The sequence below is a fragment of the Megalobrama amblycephala genome, linkage group LG16 (genome assembly GCF_018812025.1).
Source record: "Megalobrama amblycephala isolate DHTTF-2021 linkage group LG16, ASM1881202v1, whole genome shotgun sequence".
Classification (NCBI taxonomy): Eukaryota; Metazoa; Chordata; class Actinopteri; order Cypriniformes; family Xenocyprididae; genus Megalobrama; species Megalobrama amblycephala.
In genome coordinates, this window is record NC_063059.1 from 14,747,388 (window position 1) to 14,770,056 (window position 22,669).

Below are 22,669 nucleotides of genomic sequence, written 5' to 3' on the forward strand. Positions count from 1 at the left end.
TTTTTTTACAAAAGTTACCTCACTGGTGAGGTAACCTTTCAAAAGGTACAAATATGTACCATTTAGGTAGTAATGTACACTATAGGTCAGGGAATGGCAACTTTGGCCCTCAAAATCTACTTTCCTGCAGAGTTTAGTTTAATCCTAATCAAACACACCTGGGGCCCGTTTCAGAAAGGAGGTTAAGTGAGAACTCTGAGTATGTTAACCCTAAAATGGGGGAAACTCTGGGTTTTCCGTTTCAGAATGGGAGGTATGTCAAACCCGAGAAAGCAGGGTAAGTCAAGCCCATTTCTGAAAGAGAGGTAACTTATACTCAGAGTCAGTTACCCTGGTAACTTACCTAACCTGGTTGGGAGCAGGTTTTCTTCGGTAAACCCAGAGTTTCTTTCGGTCTCCTCCCATTTTTTTAAAGTGGAAGTGGCATTTAAATACCTCATTCATTCTTTGGATACATTCATAAATTGCGCATACAGAGACCTACACGCAGAGACAGTCAAAGTGAAAATGGCATGTCCTTTCATGGAGGATCCTCTTGATGAGGAGGCTGCATTAATTCGCAGAGAGTTACATTTGCATCGGGAGAGGATTTTTAGACCCTGAGTGGATTTTTTTGTCATATCCCCATGCATTTTTATTTGAGCGTTACCGTTTTTCTTTACGGTCAATTAGATATATTCATAAACTCATCCATCCTTACATCAGAAACATCAGCCATCGTGGCCGTGCTCTTACGTCCGAGCAGATGCTTTGCGTTTCTTTGCAAACGGCAGTTTTCGTTATAACATCGGGGATGCAGAACACATTAGTAAGGCCACTGTGTGCAGAACATAAGGAAAGTGTGAACGATCCAAGTATATAATTTCTTTGTCATTTTTTTCTATTTTTTTAATCAGATGAAGTCTGTATAACTCTTTAACTGGTAAGTGAAAATACAGTGGATTAAAGTTACATGATGTAGTTGTACATGACTTGTACAGAATTAAAGTCTGGCATTTACTGAACATCACTGAACTGTGTTCATCTGTGCAGCAGAATTTGATGGACCCTCCTCCTGCTGTTCTTCCACACTCTAGGGTGAAAGAAGAATGTCGGTTTATACACTTATAACATACATAAACTTTTTTATAGGCTGCTCCACACAAAAATTGGAAGAATGTGTAGATTGTTTGATGTGTAGACACTATATTAATATTACCTCTGTAGGCCTTTCTGTGGCAGAGGTGGTTTCAACATCCTCATCATCCTGTGAAGATGAGCATTTGGCTGAGTACACCTTATAATATGATTTGTCATAATTTATGGTTTATTTAGTAGGCTACTTGCAACTGCCTGGGGATCTGTTGTGATCGTGACAGGAGGCTCAAAAAGGCAGATATTACCATCAGAATCTGTTGAATTGAACAAAAAACCCAACCCAAATTGAAATAAATGGAAATATAAGAATATATATATATATAAGTATTTAATGCAATTGCATCAGAAGTAACTTTAATTAAATTACAGAAAAATTAAGAGTAGCTAATCCCTTATTTGTTCAAGTAAAAAAGTAAATTACAGTACTTAGTAATTACACCCATCCCTGTATAACAGCAATTAAAATTTAAACTCGAGCAGCTATTTTTTCCCACGCCAACTCTCTCTCTTTTGCGGCTGCAGCCGTGTTGCTTTTTTTTTTCAGAAAATGTGCTCATGCTCAGTGTAAGCTTGCATGAGCACATCAAGTTCAGCTGGAGAAAAATATGCAGAGCGTTGCCATGGTGAATCATAATATCTGCGCTCTGTTGATAATGGCTTTTATAGTCGTGGTGTACGCACTTAACTCAGAGTCAGCCTACTCAGAGTCGATTGAACTAACTCATTTCAGCTGTTCTGTAACCGAAAACTCAGAGTTTCCCATTTCAGAGTAAGTCAACTCAGAGTTCAAGTTTTAACTCAGAGTTGGTTGAACCTCCTTATTGAAATGGGCCCCTGAACAAGCTAATTAAGGTCTTGAGGATTACTAGTCTCAATCAGCTCCCTTGCTCCCTAGGTCGTGAATCAGTATATTGTGTACATGAATTTGTAAGGCGCTTTGAGTACCCAGAAAAGCACTATATAAATGTAAGGCATTACTATTATTATTATGAATTTGGGCACTGGTAAGGACAGTAAGGACCCTGGCTCACTACACATTGGGACACTGATGATGACAAGACAACATCCTTGTTGTACAACATCATTACTGGTATTTATGAACTTATTATTATTATTTTTTTTTTAATGTTATTTAAAGTACATTAAGATAAATATTTTGATTGTTACATATACCTGCAACATTTCAGCCATAAATTAATTATAAATGTTCGCTACATTATGTTCCGTACCTTTCTAACGATGAATATTTATGCTGAAATATAATTGAATAACATTGTTTTTTAAACATCTATCAAGTGCATTATGTGTGGTGAGTTGGCTTGTGTGATTTATGTTTCATGCTTCAGAACTTCTGTTAAGGGAACATAGTGAGCATCTATGCTGCCTGATTTTTACGGTGCATTGTGGGACATTTTAGGGGGTGAACGTTTCACTGTACTGGAAGAAATTTGTGATTGAGACAGTCCTTAAAGGACTAGTTCACCCAAAAATAAAATTTCTGTCATTAAGTACTCACCTTCATGTCGTTCCACACCCGTAAGACCTTTGTTCATCTTTGAAACACAGATGAAGCAACGAGAATACTTTTTGAGCTCAAAAACAAAAAAAAATAACGACTTTATTCAACAATTTGAACCATTGTCATAGGTAGTGAACAGGCTTTCTTGTTTACATCCGAATGCTGGCTCATTATTGGCCGGATCCTGTGTCAGCATTGCATGCATGCATCTTGCTGCTCACGTGTTCAGCTTCGGCCAATACTGAGTTGGCGTTCGGACATAAACAAGGAAGCCTGCAGTGAGTTCACTACGTATGACAACGGTTCAAATTGTTGAATAAAGTAATTATTTTTGTTTTGTTTTTGTGCACAAAAAAGTATTCTCATCGCTCAATAACATTAAGTTTGAACCACTGCAGTCACGTTGACTATTTTAACCATGTTTTCAACTACCTTTTTGGACGTCAAAAGGTGCAATGACGTTGCTGACTAGATGTGGATTAGATACCCTCGGATTTCATAAAAAATATCTTAATTTGTGTTCCGAAGATGAATGAAGGTCTTACTGGTGTGGAATGACATGAGGGTGGGTAATTAATGACAGAAATTTCATTTTTGGGTGAACTAACCCTTTAAAATGGCCAACTCCCTGATCAAGTGCCCTGACTACTGAACTAGGGAGCTGATTGAGATGCATCCTTTGAAATATATGGGCAGGTGAGTTTTCATCAGGGTTGGATCTAAGCTCTGCAGGAAAGTGGATATTGAGGGCCAGAGTTGCCCAGCCCTGCTTTAGTTACTAAAGTTTTTCACAATTGCTAAGACACAATTCTTGAAACCTTCACTCATTTTTGCACAACATTAAACACAAAACCAATTCCTCAAACTAAACAAAACCCCTGATTCTTCTCCAAAATCAAACAATTGCCTCAAAATCAAACAATGCTTTCAGATCATACACACAGCCAGTCAATATACAGTATATACATTACAGAGCATTCATTAGACACTACATTAAAAAATGTACACAGCATCCAGAGCATGTAGTTACAGAAAAAAAGTATACTGGATACAGTAAACAAATTTTACAATTACATAAAATGTATTCTAAGATTCTAAGAACATAATGTGCCTGTTTTTTGTGTCTCTGTATCTCTGTCTAATCATTACGTCATGCTCAGAGAACATGTTGCTTTTCTTAGAGAAGTGTACAATCCCTATTCATTGTATTAATGCTGAGTTGTCATTTTCACTTCCTATATTTTTAATATATATTGACCCTCTGGGTGAATAAACTTTGTATCTTGGTTGAACTGCACTCTCTGTATCTGAGTCTTCCCTGGTACCCTGGTACCAGCTCTTCTGTGCTAGATCGCTCAACCTGAACAGATCTTCTTGAATTGTATTATTAAGTTGAATTATTAGATTCTAACACACACCTTACTGATTCTTGTCCTTATCCTCTACCTCTTCGTCCACCACCTCTTACATGTACACTTCCTCCTCTCCTTCTCAGATTGTTTCTATCCATTGTTCGTGTCAACATTCAATGCACCTGTGCACTCTGAACTGGCCTATATTTTGCCACTTGTGTTTACTGTTTTACAACACAAGTGCTAGAGTTTTGCAGAAAGAGTGCATGAAATTTGCAAATGGTGTCTTAACTGCCTGAACTTTTTTAATGTTTTACAGAAAAAGTTTATTTGACAGATTGGTTTAGGCCATTGAGAACTTGGTTCAGAGAATGGAGTTTAGTGTTTTAGTAATTGTGAAAAACTTTAGTATACCTTTAAGGTTATATGCACCCTTTAGAAGCAAAGTAAGGTGCACAGTTGTACCGCCCCAGTGTAGAAAGAACTGATTATCCCTGGAGCCGTGCGTCAGCTGTTTTACGCCATTCCCATCTGTATATTCATAAAAAATTGTCTTTTGACTGCCATATATCTGTGTTTGAAGCAGAATGCACTTTATCTCTGTGTGCCTTTTCTCAAAAATTTTTTAACCAGCTGATGACAGGCTGATTCTGGAATTCTCTAACAAAACTCCTTTGGTTGATTGCATTATCAAAATCGTCTGCTGTTTTCTTTTGGAAAATGTTCATTTCCACTTAAACTGTGAATTATGTATTGTGTACATACAGAACTCTAAAACTTTCCCAAGCACTTTAATTCATCATGCCAGTGGGAAACTTTAGCTTTGTAAAGGATTTCATCATAGTTGGCTTTCCTGGACTTCAGCCTTATTACTATGGCCTTGTATCAGCACTTCTGTTTTTTGTTTATGTGTTTACAATGGTTGGGAATGCTGTATTTTTTACTTTGTTTGTATTGACTAAGAGCTTTCAGAAACCTGTTTATTATTGCATTATAAATCTTGTTGTGTGTGATGTATTATTCAGCACCACGACATTACCAAAGATAATTAGCAGGTATTGGTTCCAAGATGGAACCATTTCATTCTTGGGCTGTTTTCTTCAGATGTTTTTTGTGCACTATTTTGGCTCGGTCACTGCACGTTTGTTGGCAGTAATGGCTATAGATCGCTATGCAGCAATCTGTTTTCCACTTAGATATCATAGTATCATGACAAACAGAAATGTATTCATTTTGATCCTGGGCTCTTGGATGTTGGGTTTGATAGGCCCTTTGATGATGATCATTCGAGCTTACCCTCTCCCTTATTGTGCGAGTAACGCCATTGTGCACTGTTACTGTGATCATATTGCCATCACAACACTGGCATGCACAGATAGAGAAGAATATAGTTATCCAGCATTCATTCATGCTATGATAGTACTACTGGGTTCTCTTGCTGTTATTGTTTTCTCTTACTGCGCCATCATTGTGGCAGTTTTGCGTATATCGAGCGTTCAAGGAAGGATGAAGACTTTCTCCACCTGCAGTCCTCAGCTCATCATAATTGCCCTTTTTTTCCTACCCAGGTGTTTTAATTATTTATCAAGCAATATTAATATAAAGTTCAGTACTGATTTGCGATTAGTCATTATTATGATGTATAGTCTTCTACCACCCATGATCAACCCCCTTATTTATTGTTTGAGAACAGAAGAGGTAAAGAAGGTTTTAATCAGACAAATTCAAAGGAAAAAAGTAGACCTCAAATCAAGACAGATCTGATTGTACCTATTTTTTTCTGTAGCTTTGTAGATGTTTATTTTATTTTCAGCTCATCAGCACCAACACACATATTATTAAATTTTTAGTCCCATCTGCCCTCTTTACAATGTAGCAGAATTTAACTGCTGCTTGTTAACTTTTTGGTGATGTTTATTATAAGTAAATAGTTATAAAAACAATCTTGCCACAGGAATACTGTATATATCTTCAGAATTTCAAATGCATAAGATTTGAACATGTAACTGTGTATGATGTACAGTCTAAATGATATAATCACAGATAAAATGTGATTGATAACTACATGATAAATAAAATAGTGATAAGAAAACTGAAACTTTTTTTATTTTGATCCATTTGTGTCTTGCAGCATATAAATAGATGTAATGTTCAATCATGAATTATAAAACGTCACTGCTTTTGTCTGCATTTTTACTTTTACTTTCGTTTAGTGTATTTTAAGAAAACAACATATATTTTGCTTTAGTAAATGTATTTAGCACTCTATTTCATGCATTCTGCCTTATTTAGCTACACTGTTAAAGAGTTGGATTCTCTTGCTAAACATGGCCAAAGTTTAAAAAAAAAAGAGTTGGACGTATGACGGAGTATTTCTGTGCCAAATACACTCCTTCAGAGTTCGTAAATGATCCGGAAAGTTTTTTTTTTTTTTTGGTGGCCCATGGAATTCCTTGTATGGGCACTTCTCCTGGAAGAGCGCGCACACATCAACCAGAGGAGAGCAAGAGAGCACGCCCATCAACGCGCTTTGTTCGGGTTACAGAAGTCATCGGCAGCGCTGCACAGGTCGTGCTCGAGAAAGAATGTATTACTTTATTTTTAGACCATGAAATCAACAATGTCACCAAAGAAGTGTATTTTTGGTTGTGAGTGAAAGATAACCTTGCTTCCCAAAGAACCTAGTGTTAAGTGGAGCTGAGAGATTTGTGCTCACGCATTACATTGATGCACTCTTGCTATTACAATAACCAAAGAAACCGCCTTACATTAACTATCAAAATAAGGATAAAGTTGTGTCTGAAAGTTGCAATAAATTTTTTATTGGTTAAAATGAATGGAGAATATCTTATGTTTTCCATGGCTGCTCGAGTCCTCAGGATCGGTGCTTATGGTTTTATAAACGAGGCCCAGTTCAATGCTGGATTTACAGATCGTTTGAAACTGAAAGACTGAACGTCACAGCGGTAAAAGATCCCGGTCATGAGTCGGAACCGCAGGTGGTGAGTAAAACTGCTTCAAATGTCTGTTTTGTTGGCAGTTGGAACAAGTGCATATAATGTAAACAACACTAAGGCATAATGAATCAAAGGTTATGCAGGAATAATGCGATGGTGTATTGTGTGTGTTTAAATACATCTGTTTAGCTGACCATTGATAGCTTCGCTACGCAAAAGCTGTGCGTGCTCGTCACACTTTAGCATCGGCACGCTTCCAGGAGCTCGGCTGTTTTCAGAAAGACTCAGTACAGCACATCTTTCTTTTATGACTCTGATAAAACTAAAGGCTTTTGGATAAATGAAGGATGCTATATTACTCTATAGGTTCTCAAAATTAACATGAGATTGGCTGAAACTGTGTGTGTTATGTACCCTTTAAATTTAGAAAAATTTAGGTAAAATTAAGTTCTAGAGTCATTAACAAATATTAGGCCATCCTTGTCAATAATTATATTCATCTTAAGCCATAAGAATAAATATGAAATGAGCAGTAACACAAACATGCTTGTGTCAGAATGGACACTTTGGTTCAAAACTTAAAGAGGAAAACATTTCAATTATTTGAATTACATTGTCAAGCCTTTGTTCTCTGGTATAGGTGTGACACAGAATCACACACACACCATTTTGAATTTACGACTAGATGACAGTAAAAGAACATTTATGCGGCTGAGATTTTACAGAAATGTTTGACATTGATTCTCTCATGAAATGTCACATGAAAGACTTTAGAATCTATTTTAACTGTAATCATTACGTTACTGTAATAAAACTGCTCAGAGACATGAAGGTTGAGGATCCAAAGGCAGTATTTATTGAAAGGGCAATCCACAATCAAAGTCCAAAACAAAAAAAGGTAAAAACACAGAGTAAACAGTCCAAACAGTCAAAGGGGCACCCAACACAGGAGAATGGGCAGAAAGTCAAAACCACGAACATGAGAAGCAAAAGACAGCACACTCATAAATGCAGTGCATAAATGCAGGGGGGGGGAGGAGGGGGGTTGGTTGTGGTTGTGGGTCTCCCTCCATAGAAATCGCATTCCGGGCCTCCCTGGCCCCAACCCCCTCCCACAGTTTTGTCTTGAGATCATTAACGGCTTACACTTGAAAACAGCTGGGTTAATATATAATTAGATTAATAAGTGTAGATAGAATTACTGTCATATATTTATATATATATATATATATATATATATATATATATATATATGAAGAGTTCAGATGCAAAAGCCTCTAAGTGCCATATGAAATTTCCTTGTAAAATTAGCATTTTTATCAAGCTTGTATGTTTAGGTTCAGTAATTTCACTTTAATGGCAATTAATAGGTCCTTTTCATTGCCATTAAAGTGAAATAACTGAACATAAACATACAAGCTTGATAAAAATACTCATTTTAGAAGAAAATTTCAGACGGCACTTAGAGGCTTTTGCATCTGAACTCTTCATATATATATTAAACAAACAAGCATACATTTTAAATAAATATACAGATATTTTAGTCATTTTTAAATGTTCTCTCTAATTGGTGCTGATCGTTTTTTAACCACTTTCCGGATTATGTCTTTGATTTCAGCTGTGTTTAATACATAAATTATGGGATTTAACATTGGTGGAACAGCATATGCTAGAGATGTGCTGATGACCCTTGCATTGGGTGAGAGAGAAACCAACAATGCAGCAATGTATGAGCAACATATGGGGAGGAAATAAATCCCTACTAACAACAGATGTGAAACACAGGTCTTTAGTGCTTTTAAACGTCCTTGCCAAGTTGTAATTTTGCTTAATGCAAGAAAAATGCCCAGATATGACAGGACTATAATGATCAATGGTACTACAATGTATAAAGCTGAGATGAGAAATGCCATAATATTATTAATGCTCTTGTCATTGCATGCCATCCTAAACATAGGTCCATGATCACAAAAGTAACTCTGTATCACATTAGATTCACAGAATGAAAGCCGGGAGATCGAAGCCACCATTAAGACCACCACAGAAGAATTAAATGCCCAAATCGCTGAGAAAATCAAAACCATACTGGTATTGTTCACAATTGCATGATATCTTAATGGCAAACAAATTGCAATGAAGCGATCATATGCCAGAACAACAAGAGTGACACTTTGCAAACTACTGAAGAAGAACACAAAAAACATGTTTGCCAAACAAGCATTGAAGGTGATGTACTGTGAGTCAAACAGAAAATTCTTCATCATGTTAGGAATCAGTGCATTAGTTTCACCAATATCAGCCAAGGCCAAGTTAAACACACCAAAGTACTTTGGACTGTGCAGGCTCCGGTGAAGAGCTATAATGAGAAGGACTATAGAGTTGCAAATTACAGTTATAAAATATGTGATAAATAAGAATATATAGTAATAAGTGCTGTACGATATACCTGTGAGTCCAATGATGAAAAAGTATTGAGGATGAACAATGGAGATATTCTGTGAAAAACTTGCATTTACAGAATTCATGGCAGCTTCGAGTTTGGTGTTTTGCACAAGCTGAAAATAGAAATGATCAAAAAGACATTAGCAAAATCTAAAGACAAAAACTGTAATTTAAAAAAACCTGCAACAGAATATTTTAAATACAACTATAATTTTTAATCCCAAAAATATACCTTCATCACAGACATGTATACATTAAGTTTTATAGCCAGAGCAAACAATGACAATGAATGTCTGAATGCTTGTGAGCTGCTTTGAATGAAATTACTCTGCTGTAAATTCTTGTCCTTACTCATCACCTTATTCTGCCTCATGCTGCAGAGATCACTGGCTGTCTATATATTTTCCGATTCATCTCTTGAGAGCTTTCTGACAACAAAATGATGTAATATTTAAATGTTGCAAATGTTTTGGCCACTATAGTTTGGATCTATGTTTTATTTACTGGTCTGTATTCACCCTTATGAGTAATTTGTGCATACCATATAGTTGTCTGACCTGTCTGTATTGTAACAATAGTAACTCAAGGATGACATTTTGGAATTTTGGTCTGTTACATGCCACTAATAACTATATAGTGTAAATAATGTCAGCATGATTGTATTTTCATTCAACAGCAATCATTAAACAAATCTTTAAAAAAAAGTGCAAAGTGGATTGCACATATAAAAAAGTATCTAAAAATAGAACCCTTCATATAAATTTTAGTATTATTATTTGAAAATAATTCTGCATAACTATACAATTTAAATTCGATAATGTGTCATCTACAGCATGTGGCACATTCTACTCTACTTATGACCTGTTGACACTTAGGGTGTCCTTCTGTTTACTTTTGGAAAGGTACTCGTGCAGCGTCCCCTAGGGGTGGGGCTCACAGATGGAGCTCAAGGATAAATTTCAGAGAAGTATCAGTATTTCTCATTCATCTGCAGCTGATGAGAGCAAGCTGCCAGATTGTGATGATGTGTCGTCTCTCACGTCATCTGATCTGGCATCAAGCGTGCTCCTGGCTTCGAGCCATGATGAGCAGGACGAGGCTGATGAGATCAATGATGCTTCGGAGCGCTCTCAGCCCACCTGCCCTGCATATGACAAGTTACTGGATGTTATGTCCCACGCCTCGGCGAGATAAGATCTGCCATGGAAATGTGAGAAGCTCCCTCACAGCCACCTTGATGAACGTTTCCTGTTGGGACATAACCGTCCAACTCGTATGAGCCTTCCCTTTCTCTCAGATCTTCACACTGAGCTGCGGAGATCTTGGTGAAAGCCATATTCAGCCCACGTCCAATGCACTTAGGAGAATTATGCTGATGTTGAGGGGGTGCAGGAATATGGGTATGTGTCGATGCCTCTGATCGAAGAGACGCTGGCTAGGTGGCTAGGTGGCTAGGTCTCGCGGTGGTTTAAGGGGTCCGTCTCTTCCTGCTAAACCAGTGCGTGTTAACTTGCATCTTAACGGCAGAGCATATGCGGCAGCAGGTCAGGCTGGTGCAGCGCTACAAACTATGGCTTTGCTGCAGGCCTACCAGGCTGACCTGCTGAAGGTCCAGGGGCTTCCTCCTGAGGTGGTAGAGGAGCTGCGCTGCACCATGGATTTGGCTCTCTTTGCCACTAAACAAACTGGTGGCTACAGAGAGGCATTTCCGGTTGAATCTATAAAAGAGAAAAACTTTCTCCTCAATGTGCCCATTTTGCTGTCTGAGCTTTTCGGCACATCTGTTGAGATGGTGGTTGGGAAGTTTAGAGAGGTGAAGGCGCACTTCGCTGCTTTTAAGACCTTGATATCGTGACTGTCCAGGTCCACGCCCCTCCCAGTCTCAGTACTGGAGACAGGATCAGAAGGCTAGCACAGACTCTCACACTTCCCCTCCTTTGAGTGGTAGAGCACGGAGGAGGTTTGAGGCCAGAGGGAGAAGGAAAGATCTGAGTGATCCAGAATAAATTCGGTCAGTGTTTTGAGGTCTCAGAGGCAAAATAACATCTGCCTCCTTCCCCATTGGGTTGTTAGGCACTCTGGTTGCTTCCTTGACAGGAGACTCAAGCTGAGTTGTTAGGCTCTCTTGGAGCCTCCTTGACTTCTCTTTGATATTGTGTTGCTAGGCCTTCTCTTCTTTGAGAATTATTGTTCATTTATGCCTCCTCTCCTCGAGATCTCCGTCCCGTTACATTTCCAAGCTGCCTTGGGTACAGAACATAGTTAGGCCTCCTCTCTTTTTGGAAAGTCAGTTTATTGAGGCATTCGTTCTCTCTGAGCCAGATTCTGGTAGTAGCACTGAGTTGTAGGCTCTTATTCTTGAGCCTCCTCTGGTGCATCTAAGTTGGGCTGTGCCCCAGTTATATTTTAATGTTTTGTCTCTTTAGGAGCCACCTTAGCTACTGCGAGCATTGCTAAGCCTCTTCTCGCTAGAGAGAACTATTCTAATGAGGCCTCCATTTCCCAGACTTGGCTAGGCTCTTTGTGATTCTCTTTGGCTATTGCAAGCGTTTTTAGGATTCCTTTCGATAGAGAATTATCTTATTGAGGCCTCCGCTCCTCACGAGCTCCGCTAAGCGATTGCGAGTTGTAGGCTCTCTGTGAGCCTCCTTGCAAGATGTCCTGAGCGTGGGCTGTTGTTAGGCCTCCTCTCCATTTAGAGAGTTGTGATGTTGAGACCTCTGCTCCGGGAGCTTAACTAGGTATATTTGCTAAGTTGTTAAGCTTTCTGTGAGCCTCCTTGGCTACTGCGAATGTCAACAGGCCTTCACTCGCTGAGAGAGTTATTTTCTTGAGGCTTCCACTCCCTTGAGCTCTGCTGGGATAGCAATTGTGAGTTGCAGGCTCTTGACGAGCCTTCTTGCCAGATATCCTGAGTGCGGGGTGTCGTTAGGTCTCCTCTCGATTTAGAGAGTAGTCATGCTGAGGCCTCCACTCCTAGATCTTGGTTATGTTTGCTAAGTGGTTAGGCTCTCTATGAGCCTCCTTGGCTACTGCAAGTGTCTACAGGCCTCCTCTCACTGAGAGTTATTTTCTTGAGGCTTTTGCTCCCTTGAGCTCTGCTGGGATAAGCGATTGTGGGTAGTAGGCTTTCTCTCCTTGCAAGATATCCTGAGTGTAGGGTGTTGTTAGGTCTCTTCTCAGTTTAGAGAGTTGTCATACTGATCCCTCCCCTCCTTGACCTTGGCTAGGCAGGTAAGGTTGTATGCTGGGTTGTTCAGCTTTCTAACTCTCTGGAGTCGAGAAACGCGCTGGCGCGTTTTGTAGGATTTTTTTCACATTGCAGCAAAACAGACTTAAAATACTATGTCATTTTTTGTCATAGAGACATAAGTAATATATCAATTGAAACTATAGAATATCTTCCTTTATTTGTGTACACTCAGAGTAAAACCAAAATGTTGTGCTTTTTGCAAAATAAAGAAAACTAACATGATGCTTGATCTGTCGTCTCCCTCTGAACGAAGTCCAATCTGATAGTTCTCAGAAAATGAACTGTAACTTAATGAATACTAATGACACAAAAATGAGACTTATGTCTAAAAAAACATTGAAATGTCAGGTTTTAAATCATGTAAGTCAAATCGAAAACAAATATTCTCTGTTTATGTAATCTGTATGAAAAAAGAGCCATGTCAGACATCTGTGATTCAGCTCATTATCCGCTAGTACATTATCCGCTGAGGCATTATCCGCTGAGGCAGTACATGTATACATCGTCGCAATCGTGTATTTATTGTCTTCAAAAGTGTTTTGCATAGCCATAGTTAGCGATCTCTGGAAGCCTCTGTTAGTTCCTGGAGAGTCACATGACCTGTTCTTCTTTAGGAGGCATTTGTGGACTAAAGTTGTACAGAGCGCCCTCCGGCTGCAAGTATGAATTGAAAACACAGTATCCAGCGCTCATAGTGATGACAATAAATACTGAATAAATATTACTCCTCTGTATAGAAAACTGACATAAACATATGAGAATCCATCAATATTTCTCCAAATGTGCAAGCTTTTAAGCTAAAAGCCTATATGGAAATGCCATAGAGGTAACATAATTGTTCGGACACTTTGCATCTGTAACGAATGGAGACTCAGGCAGGGGATCCAAGTGCAGCGTTTATTTACAGTGTAAGCGTGGTCGTACAGGCAGGGTAAATCAGGAGCAAACAGGTACAGCAGAGGGTAGACAGAGTCGTAATCCAGGTACAGGCAGAGGTCGGGACTGGCAGATATCACTCACAGGTCATTATACAAAGCAAGGGTCAGGACAGGCAGCAATGGGTCAATAAACAGGGAACAGGCAGGAACGGTAACAAGGAAACAGGCAGACAGTAAACACAGGGGAACGCTCAGAATTGCAACAACAGTTAACAAGACTTCGCGATTAGATGGTGTGAGTGAGAGTCCTTTTATAGTCCAGGTAACAAGCTGCAGCTGGGTGTGGTGATTAGTGAGCAGTGTGTGCATGGCTGTATGTGGCGACAGGTGATTGGTGTGGAGTGAACATGTGACTGACAGGGAGAATTGTGGGAAGTGTAGTCCGGGGAGTGACAGGAGCAGACGGTGATCGTTACAGCATCACAGAAATACATTATATTTTAAAGTATATAATAGAATACCATTATTTTAAATTGTAATAATATTTCACAGTATTGCTGTTTTTTTTTTTTTTATGTTTGATATACACCATGATGAGCTTGAGACATGATCACAGAGCCATTACAGCTCATTATGCAAATCTTTTGTCTTCTCAGATGTAAATCACAGCATTATTCATGAACATTCATGCCTCCACGCATACTGTGTTTCCTGACAAAATGTTTCTTACAAAATTTAAATTAATATATTGTTTTATATGAACGAGTAGGCAGGATAATTTTACATCATTTTGAAGCAAAAGCTCCAGTCTACAATCTCCAATACCCAGAAGTCTTGTGAACACATATATAATATTCTTTTTTTGGCAGTCATTTTGAAATATTATCTCTAATTGGTGCAGATCTGTTGTCAAGCATTTTTCGCAATAAGATTTTGATTTCAGCTGTGTTTAAGACATAAATGATGGGATTTAGCATTGGTGGAACAACATATGCCAGAGATGTGCTAATGACTCTGGCATTGGGAGTGAGAGCAAGCAAGAGTTGTGCAAGGTATGTGAAGCATATTGGGAAGAAATAAATCCCTACTAACAAAAGGTGAGAAACACAGGTCTTAAGTGCTTTTAAACGTCTTTCCCAAGTTGTGATTCTGCTTAAAGCAAGAAAAATGCCCAAATATGACAGGAATATAATGACCATTGGTGCTATAAGGTATAAAGATGTGATGACAAATCCCACAGACTTATTAAGGTTATAGTCATTACATGCCAACCTATATACTGGCCCATGATCACAAAAATAACTCTGTATTATATTGGATTCGCAAATTGAAAGTCGGGTGATCAAAGACACCATCAAGGCCACCATAGAAGAATTAAATGCCCATATTGCTGGAAAAACTAAAACCATACTGGTATTGTTCACAATTGCATGATTTCATAATGGCAAACAAATTGCAATGAAGCGATCATATGCCAGAACAAGAAGAGTGACACTTTGCAAACTACTGAAGAAGAACACAAAAAACATGTTTGCCAAACAAGCATTGTATGAGATGTACTGTGAGTCAAACAGAAAAGTCTTCATCATTTTAGGAATCAGTGCATTAGTTTCACCAATATCAGCCAAGGCCAAGTTAAACACACCAACAATACTTTGGACTGTACAGGCTCTGGTGAAGAGCTATAATGAGAAGAACTACAGAGTTCCCAAAGATAGTAACAAAATAAATCATAAATAAAAATATATAGTAATAAGTGCTATGTGGTATTCCTGAAAGTCCAATTATAAAAATGTATTGAGGATGAACAATGGAGATATTCTGTGAAAAACTTACATTTACAGAACTCATGGTAACTTTGCATTTGTTGTTTTGCACAAGCTGAAAATATAAATTACCATAAGAAAAATACATAAGAAAAATTTGTAATTTCACACATTTAACAGTTATTTTCAAATGCTAGAAAAAGTTGCATATAAATTTGAGCATAATGATTTGAATCACAAACCTGTATAAATAAACAAAGCTTTAGAGTCAAAGCAAACAATGACAGTGACTGTCTGAATGCTTGTGAGCTACTTTTAAATATACAGCTGTAAATCCAGTGCTCATCCTCAAGGGGCTCGCACACCGGACGCGAAGCTCAGCGCCGCGCCACGTCTTTAAAATTCGAATGCATTGTTTTCTATGAGTGTACGCACACCGGTGGCAACATTTGGCGCCTGTCTGCGGCGCCCAGAAAACAATAGAAAACAATGCGTTCGAATTTTAAGACGTGTCATGGCGCTGAGCTTCGCGTCCGGTGTGCGAGCGCCTTTATTCTGTCATGCTGCAGAGATAATTGGCTGCCTGATTCAATCGAGAGCTTTGATGACTTTTTTAACACAATGATGTAATCCTTGTATGTTGTAGTTGTTTTTTTTGTTTTTTTGATTGAAAACATTTTCTACTATTGCCCCTTGTGTTTTCCTTTGAGTACCATCATATTACAGTAATTCGAAGATTAGCTTAAAGGGTTAGTTCACCCAAAAATGAAAATTCTATCATTAATTACTCACCCTCATGTTGTTCCAAACCCGTAATACTTTTACTCATCTTCGGAACACAAATTAGGATATTTTTGATGAAATCCGAGAGGTATCTGACTCCTCCATAGACAGCAATTTAACCACCACTTTAAAGGTCCAGAAAGGTACTAAAGACATCGTTAAAATATCCGATGTGACTGCAGTAATTCAACCTTAATTTTATGAAGCGACTAATACTTTTTATGCGCAAAAACAAAACAAAAATAATTACTTTATTTCAACAATATCTTCTCTTTTGTCACTGTGTCATTTTCCTATGCTGTTTACGTTCAGCACTTCTAGGTTCTACGTCAGAACGCCAGCTCAGTATGATAAACAGGTGAACTAATCCTTTAAAGTTAGTGATGGGATTACCTGCTTTTAAGTTCTTTATTTAACCTTGTTTGATGTGTTCCTTTTGGCATTTCTTCGTCATCATCAGACTTAATACGTTACAGAATACCGGACCTAGAAGATGGACTGTTATAGCTTTCACTGTCCTCGCCAGGGAAAGACTTTCTTTCATGGATTATTCCATTCACTTTTGCACACTCGCACAAACGACATTCAGACAGTCGCTGTCATTAAGTTGGCTTGAAAAAGCCAACTTAAGCCGGGGACACACTTAACGATTGTAAGGCCAATTATGAATGTAAATTGATGCTTATGACTGATTGCGCTTAAACGCGTCCAGTCAGAACCAGTTGCGTTCAGTCGCTGATAACAGTCGGTGTTCAAATTCCATGTGTAAGTATTTAAATCTGCTTCAGTCGCAGGAAACAATCGCTGTGTGTTGAGCTCAGTCTTAGAATGTTTTAGCTAGTCGTTAAATGTGTGATCTACTACTTAACTTTACTGATCTACTACTTAAGCTTATTATTATTCTTCTTAGACCAGGGGTCTCAAACTCAATTTACCTGGGGGCCGCTGGAGGTAGAGTCTGGGTCAGGCTGGGCCGCATCAAATATTCCACAAAAAAGGAGCACAACTGATCCAATCATCTCAAACTTTATTATTAACAGTTCTTCAACATTAACGTTTCTTCCAAACATGAACTGTTCCTCTGAATTTGAACATTCCTTTCTATACGTTTTTTCATGAACATGAACGGTTCTTCAGAACATAGGCTTCTCTTGCCTACTCCTTGCTGCCTGAGACCTGGCAGCGCTTCCTCTCACACAGCTGAGACACATTTGGCTTGAGGGAGGAAACAGTTGAAACCCTCAGTATGGCTTGAAGATGCTTATCAGTAAGTCTGGACCTGTACTTTGACTTATTGAAGTTCATGGTGGAGAAGAGCTTTTCACATAGATAGGTGCTACCAAAAAGGCACATGGTCCGCTTGAACATCCTGGAGAGCTCAGGGAAGGTGGGTGGGAATTCTCTCAAAAACTGTCCAAGCTTCTTTGTGTTTCCACTCACCTCCCTGAACTTGACTTTAAGTTCAGAATTGCACTGCAGGTCAATGAGCTCCATTTGAAGTACAGGAGGAGCATCTTGCACATCAAAGGAGAAGGGGTCAGCAAAAATTTGAAAAGTGGCTCTGTGTGTCTTGAAGTCTGCAAACCTACGATCAAATTCCTCCTGTAGCTTCATAATGGCATCAGCATACTTCTCACCTCTGAATGGTGTGCCCACATCCATGAGTGCCTTGCATGCAGGGAAATGGCAGAGGTTTGTCTGAGAGAGCTGGGCTTTCCATAACACAAGTTTTGTGGAGAATGCTCTCACATTGTCATAGGCAGCACTGACAAGCTGCCCCTGGCCTTGTAACTTCTTGTTCAGTACATTCAGTTCCTGTGTGATGTCAACAAGAAAAGCAAAGTCCATGAGCCATTTGGAATCACTTAACAGAGGAACAGCCATCCCATCCTTCTCCATGAAGGCTTTCACTTCTGCACGCAACTCAAAAAACCTCTTCAAGACGTTTCCCCTACTGAGCCAACGTACCTCAGTGAAGTAGAGCACATCCTCATATTCTGACTCTATTTCCTCCAAAAAGGCGCGGAACTGCCGGTGCTTTAAGCCCCTAGATCTGATATGGTTGATGCATTTTACAACAACAGACATCACATTGTCAAACCTCAGGCATTTGCTGCAAAGGGCCTGCTGATGGATAATGCAGTGCAGAGCAATGGCCTCCTCCACATTCTCCTCTTCCAGTTTTCTTTGAACAAGTGCCACCAGTCCATTTTTCCGTCCTGTCATTGATGGCGCTCCATCGGTTGTTATTCCAACAAACCTCTTCCATGGCAAACCGGCATCCTCAATAGCACCACACAGCAGGCGGAATATCTCCTGAGCGGTGGTTTGACCATGCATTGGAATCACAGCGAGCAACTCCTCAATCACTTCAAAATTGTCGTTAACACCACGGACATATACTGCGAGCTGCGCAGTGTCAGTGTTGTCCGTGCTCTCATCAAGAGCGACAGAGTATGCACAAAAACGTTTGGCTTTCTCACGAAGTTGAACATATATGTCTTCTGACAGGTCAGAAATGCGCTCTGCCACTGTGTTAGCTGAAAGGCTGATTTTGCTAAACTGGTCATTCTTTTCTGGACAGACTTTACTTGCAGGCTAGTAACAAACACTTTTTGATGAACTCGCCTTCCTTGAACGGCTTTCCGGCCTTAGCAATAATCTCACTCACCATGTAGCTAGCTTCGACTGCTGCTTCATTCTCTTTTTTTGCTTTCTTAAATAACTCTTGTTGCCTCAACAGACATTTTTTAAGATTGGCAACCCGGTTCTTTCTCTCATCTCCCTGGTATTTTGTATACTCCTCAGCATGCCTAGTTGAGTAATGACGTCTGATGTTATATTCCTTATACACCGCAACTTTCTCTGCACAGATGAGACACGTAGGGGTGCCCCTGTGCTCAACGAAAAAATATTCCGTCTCCCACTTCTTCTGAAATTGCCTGTGCTCGTCACCAACCTTTCTCTTCACAGCACGTTTTGAGAGAGACATGACTGGAACTGGGTGATAGCATATATTTTCCGTTCACTTGGTGTCACACACGTTTCAACAAGTGATGGGTCGTTCGCGAATGAACCGGCTGGTAGGTGAACGTTGCGAGCTGGCTCGCATATCTGAACCGACTCTTTAAAAAAAAAAATCATCATGTAATAATAAAATAATTAATTTTAATTTTATTTAAAATAATATACTAATTAAAAGAGATTAATAAAAATTATATAGGCCTAAAGGCGCACACATTCGTTTCGACTGTCTGATCAGCCTCACATTCTGTTCCTGTCTATCCCGCGGCGTCAACCAGTAATACTGCATGAGCGAGCCAACTCACGCAAAGTGTAATTTCTGAATGCAAATATCTCATAAAATAAAAATAAGGTCAGCATTGTGTGTGTGCGCGCGCTAGTTATTATACATAACTAGTGACATGCATAACATGCATGCTGGTTATAACATGGAAGAGAGAAAAAGAGGGATCAGTTTAATGTATTTTTCTTTAATATGGGTTCTGTTATGTTGTTCAGATTCAGATTGTATTTGTTTTGAATGTTTTTTCGATACATTAAAAAGCCGTAATTTAAATGCAAATGTTCTTTTTTCATAACAAATCAATGCATTTTTAAAGATATTATGAGACATTGTGAGTATGAGTTCATTTAATAATTAAATTAGAATTGTTTTCACACCGGTCATAGTCAAAGTCATAGTTAAAACATTTATTTTTTAAAGAGCCATTTGTGAGCTAAAAGAGCCGGGTCTTTTCAGCGAGCTGAGTCAAACGAGCCGGCTCACGAAAAAGAGCCGGAATGTCCAAGTACTTCGCGGTTGGCTTGACAACCGTTGACAACAAATGCCGCCGAAAGCTGTCACGAGATCTATGGTAGCCCATAAGTGATAAAATAAAACAAAAGTGCGGCGAGCGCGGCATACGCAACGACTCAGCAAAAAGGTGCGTTTCAGAATAACTCGCGGGCCGCACTAACACTAAACTTCGATGTCAAGTGGGGGGCCACAAAATATCATCCCGCGGGCCTCAAGTGGCCCACGGGCCGCGAGTTTGAGACCCCTGTCTTAGACTAAAATTTCTAAATGCTACTCCTCCTAGACTGTTCATGCTACCACCACCAAACTCAGACTAGACCTTCAGACTGTTCTGACTCGAGATGCTTTATCTTTTCAGACTGATCAGACTAAAAATGCTGATTAAAACTTGGAAAAATCCCATTGACTTTCTTTGATGGAATGTTCAAATGAGCCAAGACTGTTCAAACTCCAACTGTCAAAATTCAAATTTTGACAGTTGGAGAGGCTCAACAGACTCCATTAGCTGCCATTCTATGTACTAATTCTAAACCTTTGAAACTCATTGAAACTCATAAACTATCTAATCTATCTATCTAATCTATCTATCTAATCTATCTATCTATCTATCTATCTATCTATCTATCTATCTATCTATCTATCTATCTATCTATCTATCTATCTATCTATCTATCTATCTATCTATCTATCTATCTATCTATCTATCAAACTAAATCTATCAATCTATCTATCAAACTATCAAACTCTATCAATCTATCTATCAAACTAAATCTATCTATCTATCTCTCTCTCTATCTCTCTATCTCTCTATCTCTCTATCTATCTCTCTATCTCTCTATCTCTCTATCTATCAAACTAAATCTATCTATCTATCTATCAAACTAAATCTATCTATCTCTATCTTTCTAATCTATCAATCTATCTATCAAACTAAATCTATCAATCTATCTATCAAACTAAATCTATCAATCTATCTATCAAACTAAATCTATCAATCTATCTATCAAACTGAATCTATCTATTTCTCTTTGTAATCTATCTATCTATCTGTCTATCTGTCTATCTGTCTATCTATCTATCTATCTATCTATCTATCTATCTAACTATCTATCTATCTATCTATCTATCTATCTATCTATCAAACTAAATCTATCTATCTATCTATCTATCTATCTATCTATCTATCTATCTATCTATCTATCTATCTATCAAACTAAATCTATCAATCTATCTATCAAACTAAATCTATCTATCTATCTAACTAAATCTATCTATCTATCTATCTATCTATCTATCTATCTATCTATCTATCTATCTATCTATCTATCTATCTATCTATCTATCTATCTATCTAAATCTATCTATCTATCTATCTATCTATCTATCTATCTATCTATCTATCTATCTATCTATCTATCTATCTATCTATCTATCTATCTATCTATCTATCTATCTATCTATCTATCTATCTATCTATCTATCTATCAAACTAAATCTATCTATCTATCTATCAAACTAAATCTATCTATCTATCTAAATCTATCTATCTCTATCTATCTCTATCTCTATCTATCTATCTATCTATCAAACTAAATCTATCTATCTATCTATCAAACTAAATCTATCTATCTCTATCTTTCTAATCTATCAATCTATCTATCAAACTAAATCTATCAATCTATCTATCAAACTAAATCTATCAATCTATCTATCAAACTAAATCTATCAATCTATCTATCAAACTGAATCTATATTTCTCTTTGTAATCTATCTATCTATCTGTCTATCTGTCTATCTATCTGTCTATCTATCTATCTATCTATCGATTTATCAAACTAAATCTATCTATCTATCTATCTATCTATCTATCTATCTATCAAACTAAATCTATCTATCTATCTATCTATCTATCTATCTCTATCAATAAATCTATCAATCTATCAAACTAAATCTATCAATCTATCTATCAAACTAAATCTATCAATCTATCTATCAAACTAAATCTATCTATCTATCTATCTATCTATCTATCTATCTATCTATCTAATCTATCTATCTATCTATCTATCTATCTATCTATCTATCAATCTATCTATCTATCTATCTATCTATCTATCTATCTATCTATCTATCTATCAAACTAAATCTATCTATCTATCTATCTATCTATCTATCTATCTATCTATCTATCTATCTATCTATCTATCTATCTATCAATCTATCTATCTATCTATCTATCTATCTATCTAAATCTATCTAATCTATCTATCTATCTATCTATCTATCTATCTATCTATCTATCTATCTATCTATCTATCTAAATCTAAATCTATCTATCTATCTATCTATCTATCTATCTATCTATCTATCTATCTATCTATCTATCTATCTATCTATCTATCTATCTATCTATCTATCTATCTAATTTCTCTTTCTAATCTATCTATCTATCTATCTATCTATCTATCTATCTATCTATCTATCTATCTATCTATCTATCTATCTATCTATCTATCTATCTATCTATCTATCTATCTATCTATCTATCTATCTATCTATCTATCTATCTATCAAACTAAATCTATCTATCTATCTATCTATCTATCTATCTATCTATCTATCTATCAAACTATCTATCTATCTATCTATCTATCTATCTATCTATCTATCTATCTATCTATCTATCTATCTATCTATCTATCAAACTCTATCTATCTATCTATCTATCTATCTATCAAACTATCTATCTATCTATCTATCTA

The 22,669-nt window shown here is 37.7% G+C and overlaps 2 protein-coding genes and 1 pseudogene across 4 annotated transcripts; 1 reads left to right on the forward strand and 2 right to left on the reverse strand.

The window, feature by feature from the left end:
• The first annotated feature begins 4,595 nt into the window (after window positions 1-4,595).
• On the forward strand, window positions 4,596-8,248 carry LOC125249096 (olfactory receptor 2L5-like). 2 transcript variants are annotated; one of them, XM_048161295.1, is made up of 2 exons: window positions 4,596-5,715; window positions 7,813-8,248. In XM_048161295.1, the coding sequence occupies exons 1-2, from the start codon at window positions 4,810-4,812 to the stop codon at window positions 7,984-7,986; spliced, it is 1,080 nt and encodes a 359-aa protein (XP_048017252.1). In that variant the 5' UTR covers window positions 4,596-4,809; the 3' UTR covers window positions 7,987-8,248. The 2 variants fall into 2 exon arrangements, with proteins under 2 accessions (XP_048017252.1, XP_048017251.1); XM_048161294.1 differs by lacking the exon at window positions 7,813-8,248 and having other exon boundaries at window positions 4,596-6,148.
• A 191-nt stretch (window positions 8,249-8,439) lies between these two features.
• LOC125248979 (olfactory receptor 1M1-like) lies at window positions 8,440-9,792 on the reverse strand. Of its 2 annotated transcripts, XM_048161150.1 has the most exons (3): window positions 9,640-9,792; window positions 9,412-9,520; window positions 8,440-9,321 (listed from the first exon to the last, which is right to left on the reverse strand). In XM_048161150.1, the coding sequence occupies exons 1-3, from the start codon at window positions 9,778-9,780 to the stop codon at window positions 8,516-8,518; spliced, it is 1,056 nt and encodes a 351-aa protein (XP_048017107.1). In that variant the 5' UTR covers window positions 9,781-9,792; the 3' UTR covers window positions 8,440-8,515. The 2 variants fall into 2 exon arrangements, with proteins under 2 accessions (XP_048017107.1, XP_048017106.1); XM_048161149.1 differs by having other exon boundaries at window positions 8,440-9,520.
• Window positions 9,793-14,407: 4,615 nt separating this feature from the next.
• On the reverse strand, window positions 14,408-15,416 carry LOC125249189 (annotated as a pseudogene).
• Window positions 15,417-22,669: the final 7,253 nt, after the last annotated feature.

What these genes read in the sequence shown, in the direction of transcription:
- LOC125249096 (XM_048161295.1), top strand. Translation starts at nt 4,810, where the DNA reads ATGCCAGTGGGAAACTTTAGCTTTGTAAAGGATTTCATCATAGTTGGC. An exon ending in GAACAGAAGAGGTAAAGAAG is followed by an intron (nt 5,716 to 7,812) that starts GTTTTAATCAGA and finishes GAGGATCCAAAG; the next exon opens with GCAGTATTTATTGAAAGGGC.
- LOC125248979 (XM_048161149.1), bottom strand. Translation starts at nt 9,780, where the DNA reads ATGAGGCAGAATAAGGTGATGAGTAAGGACAAGAATTTACAGCAGAGT. An exon ending in TATACATGTCTGTGATGAAG is followed by an intron (nt 9,521 to 9,639) that starts GTATATTTTTGG and finishes TTCTATTTTCAG; the next exon opens with CTTGTGCAAAACACCAAACT.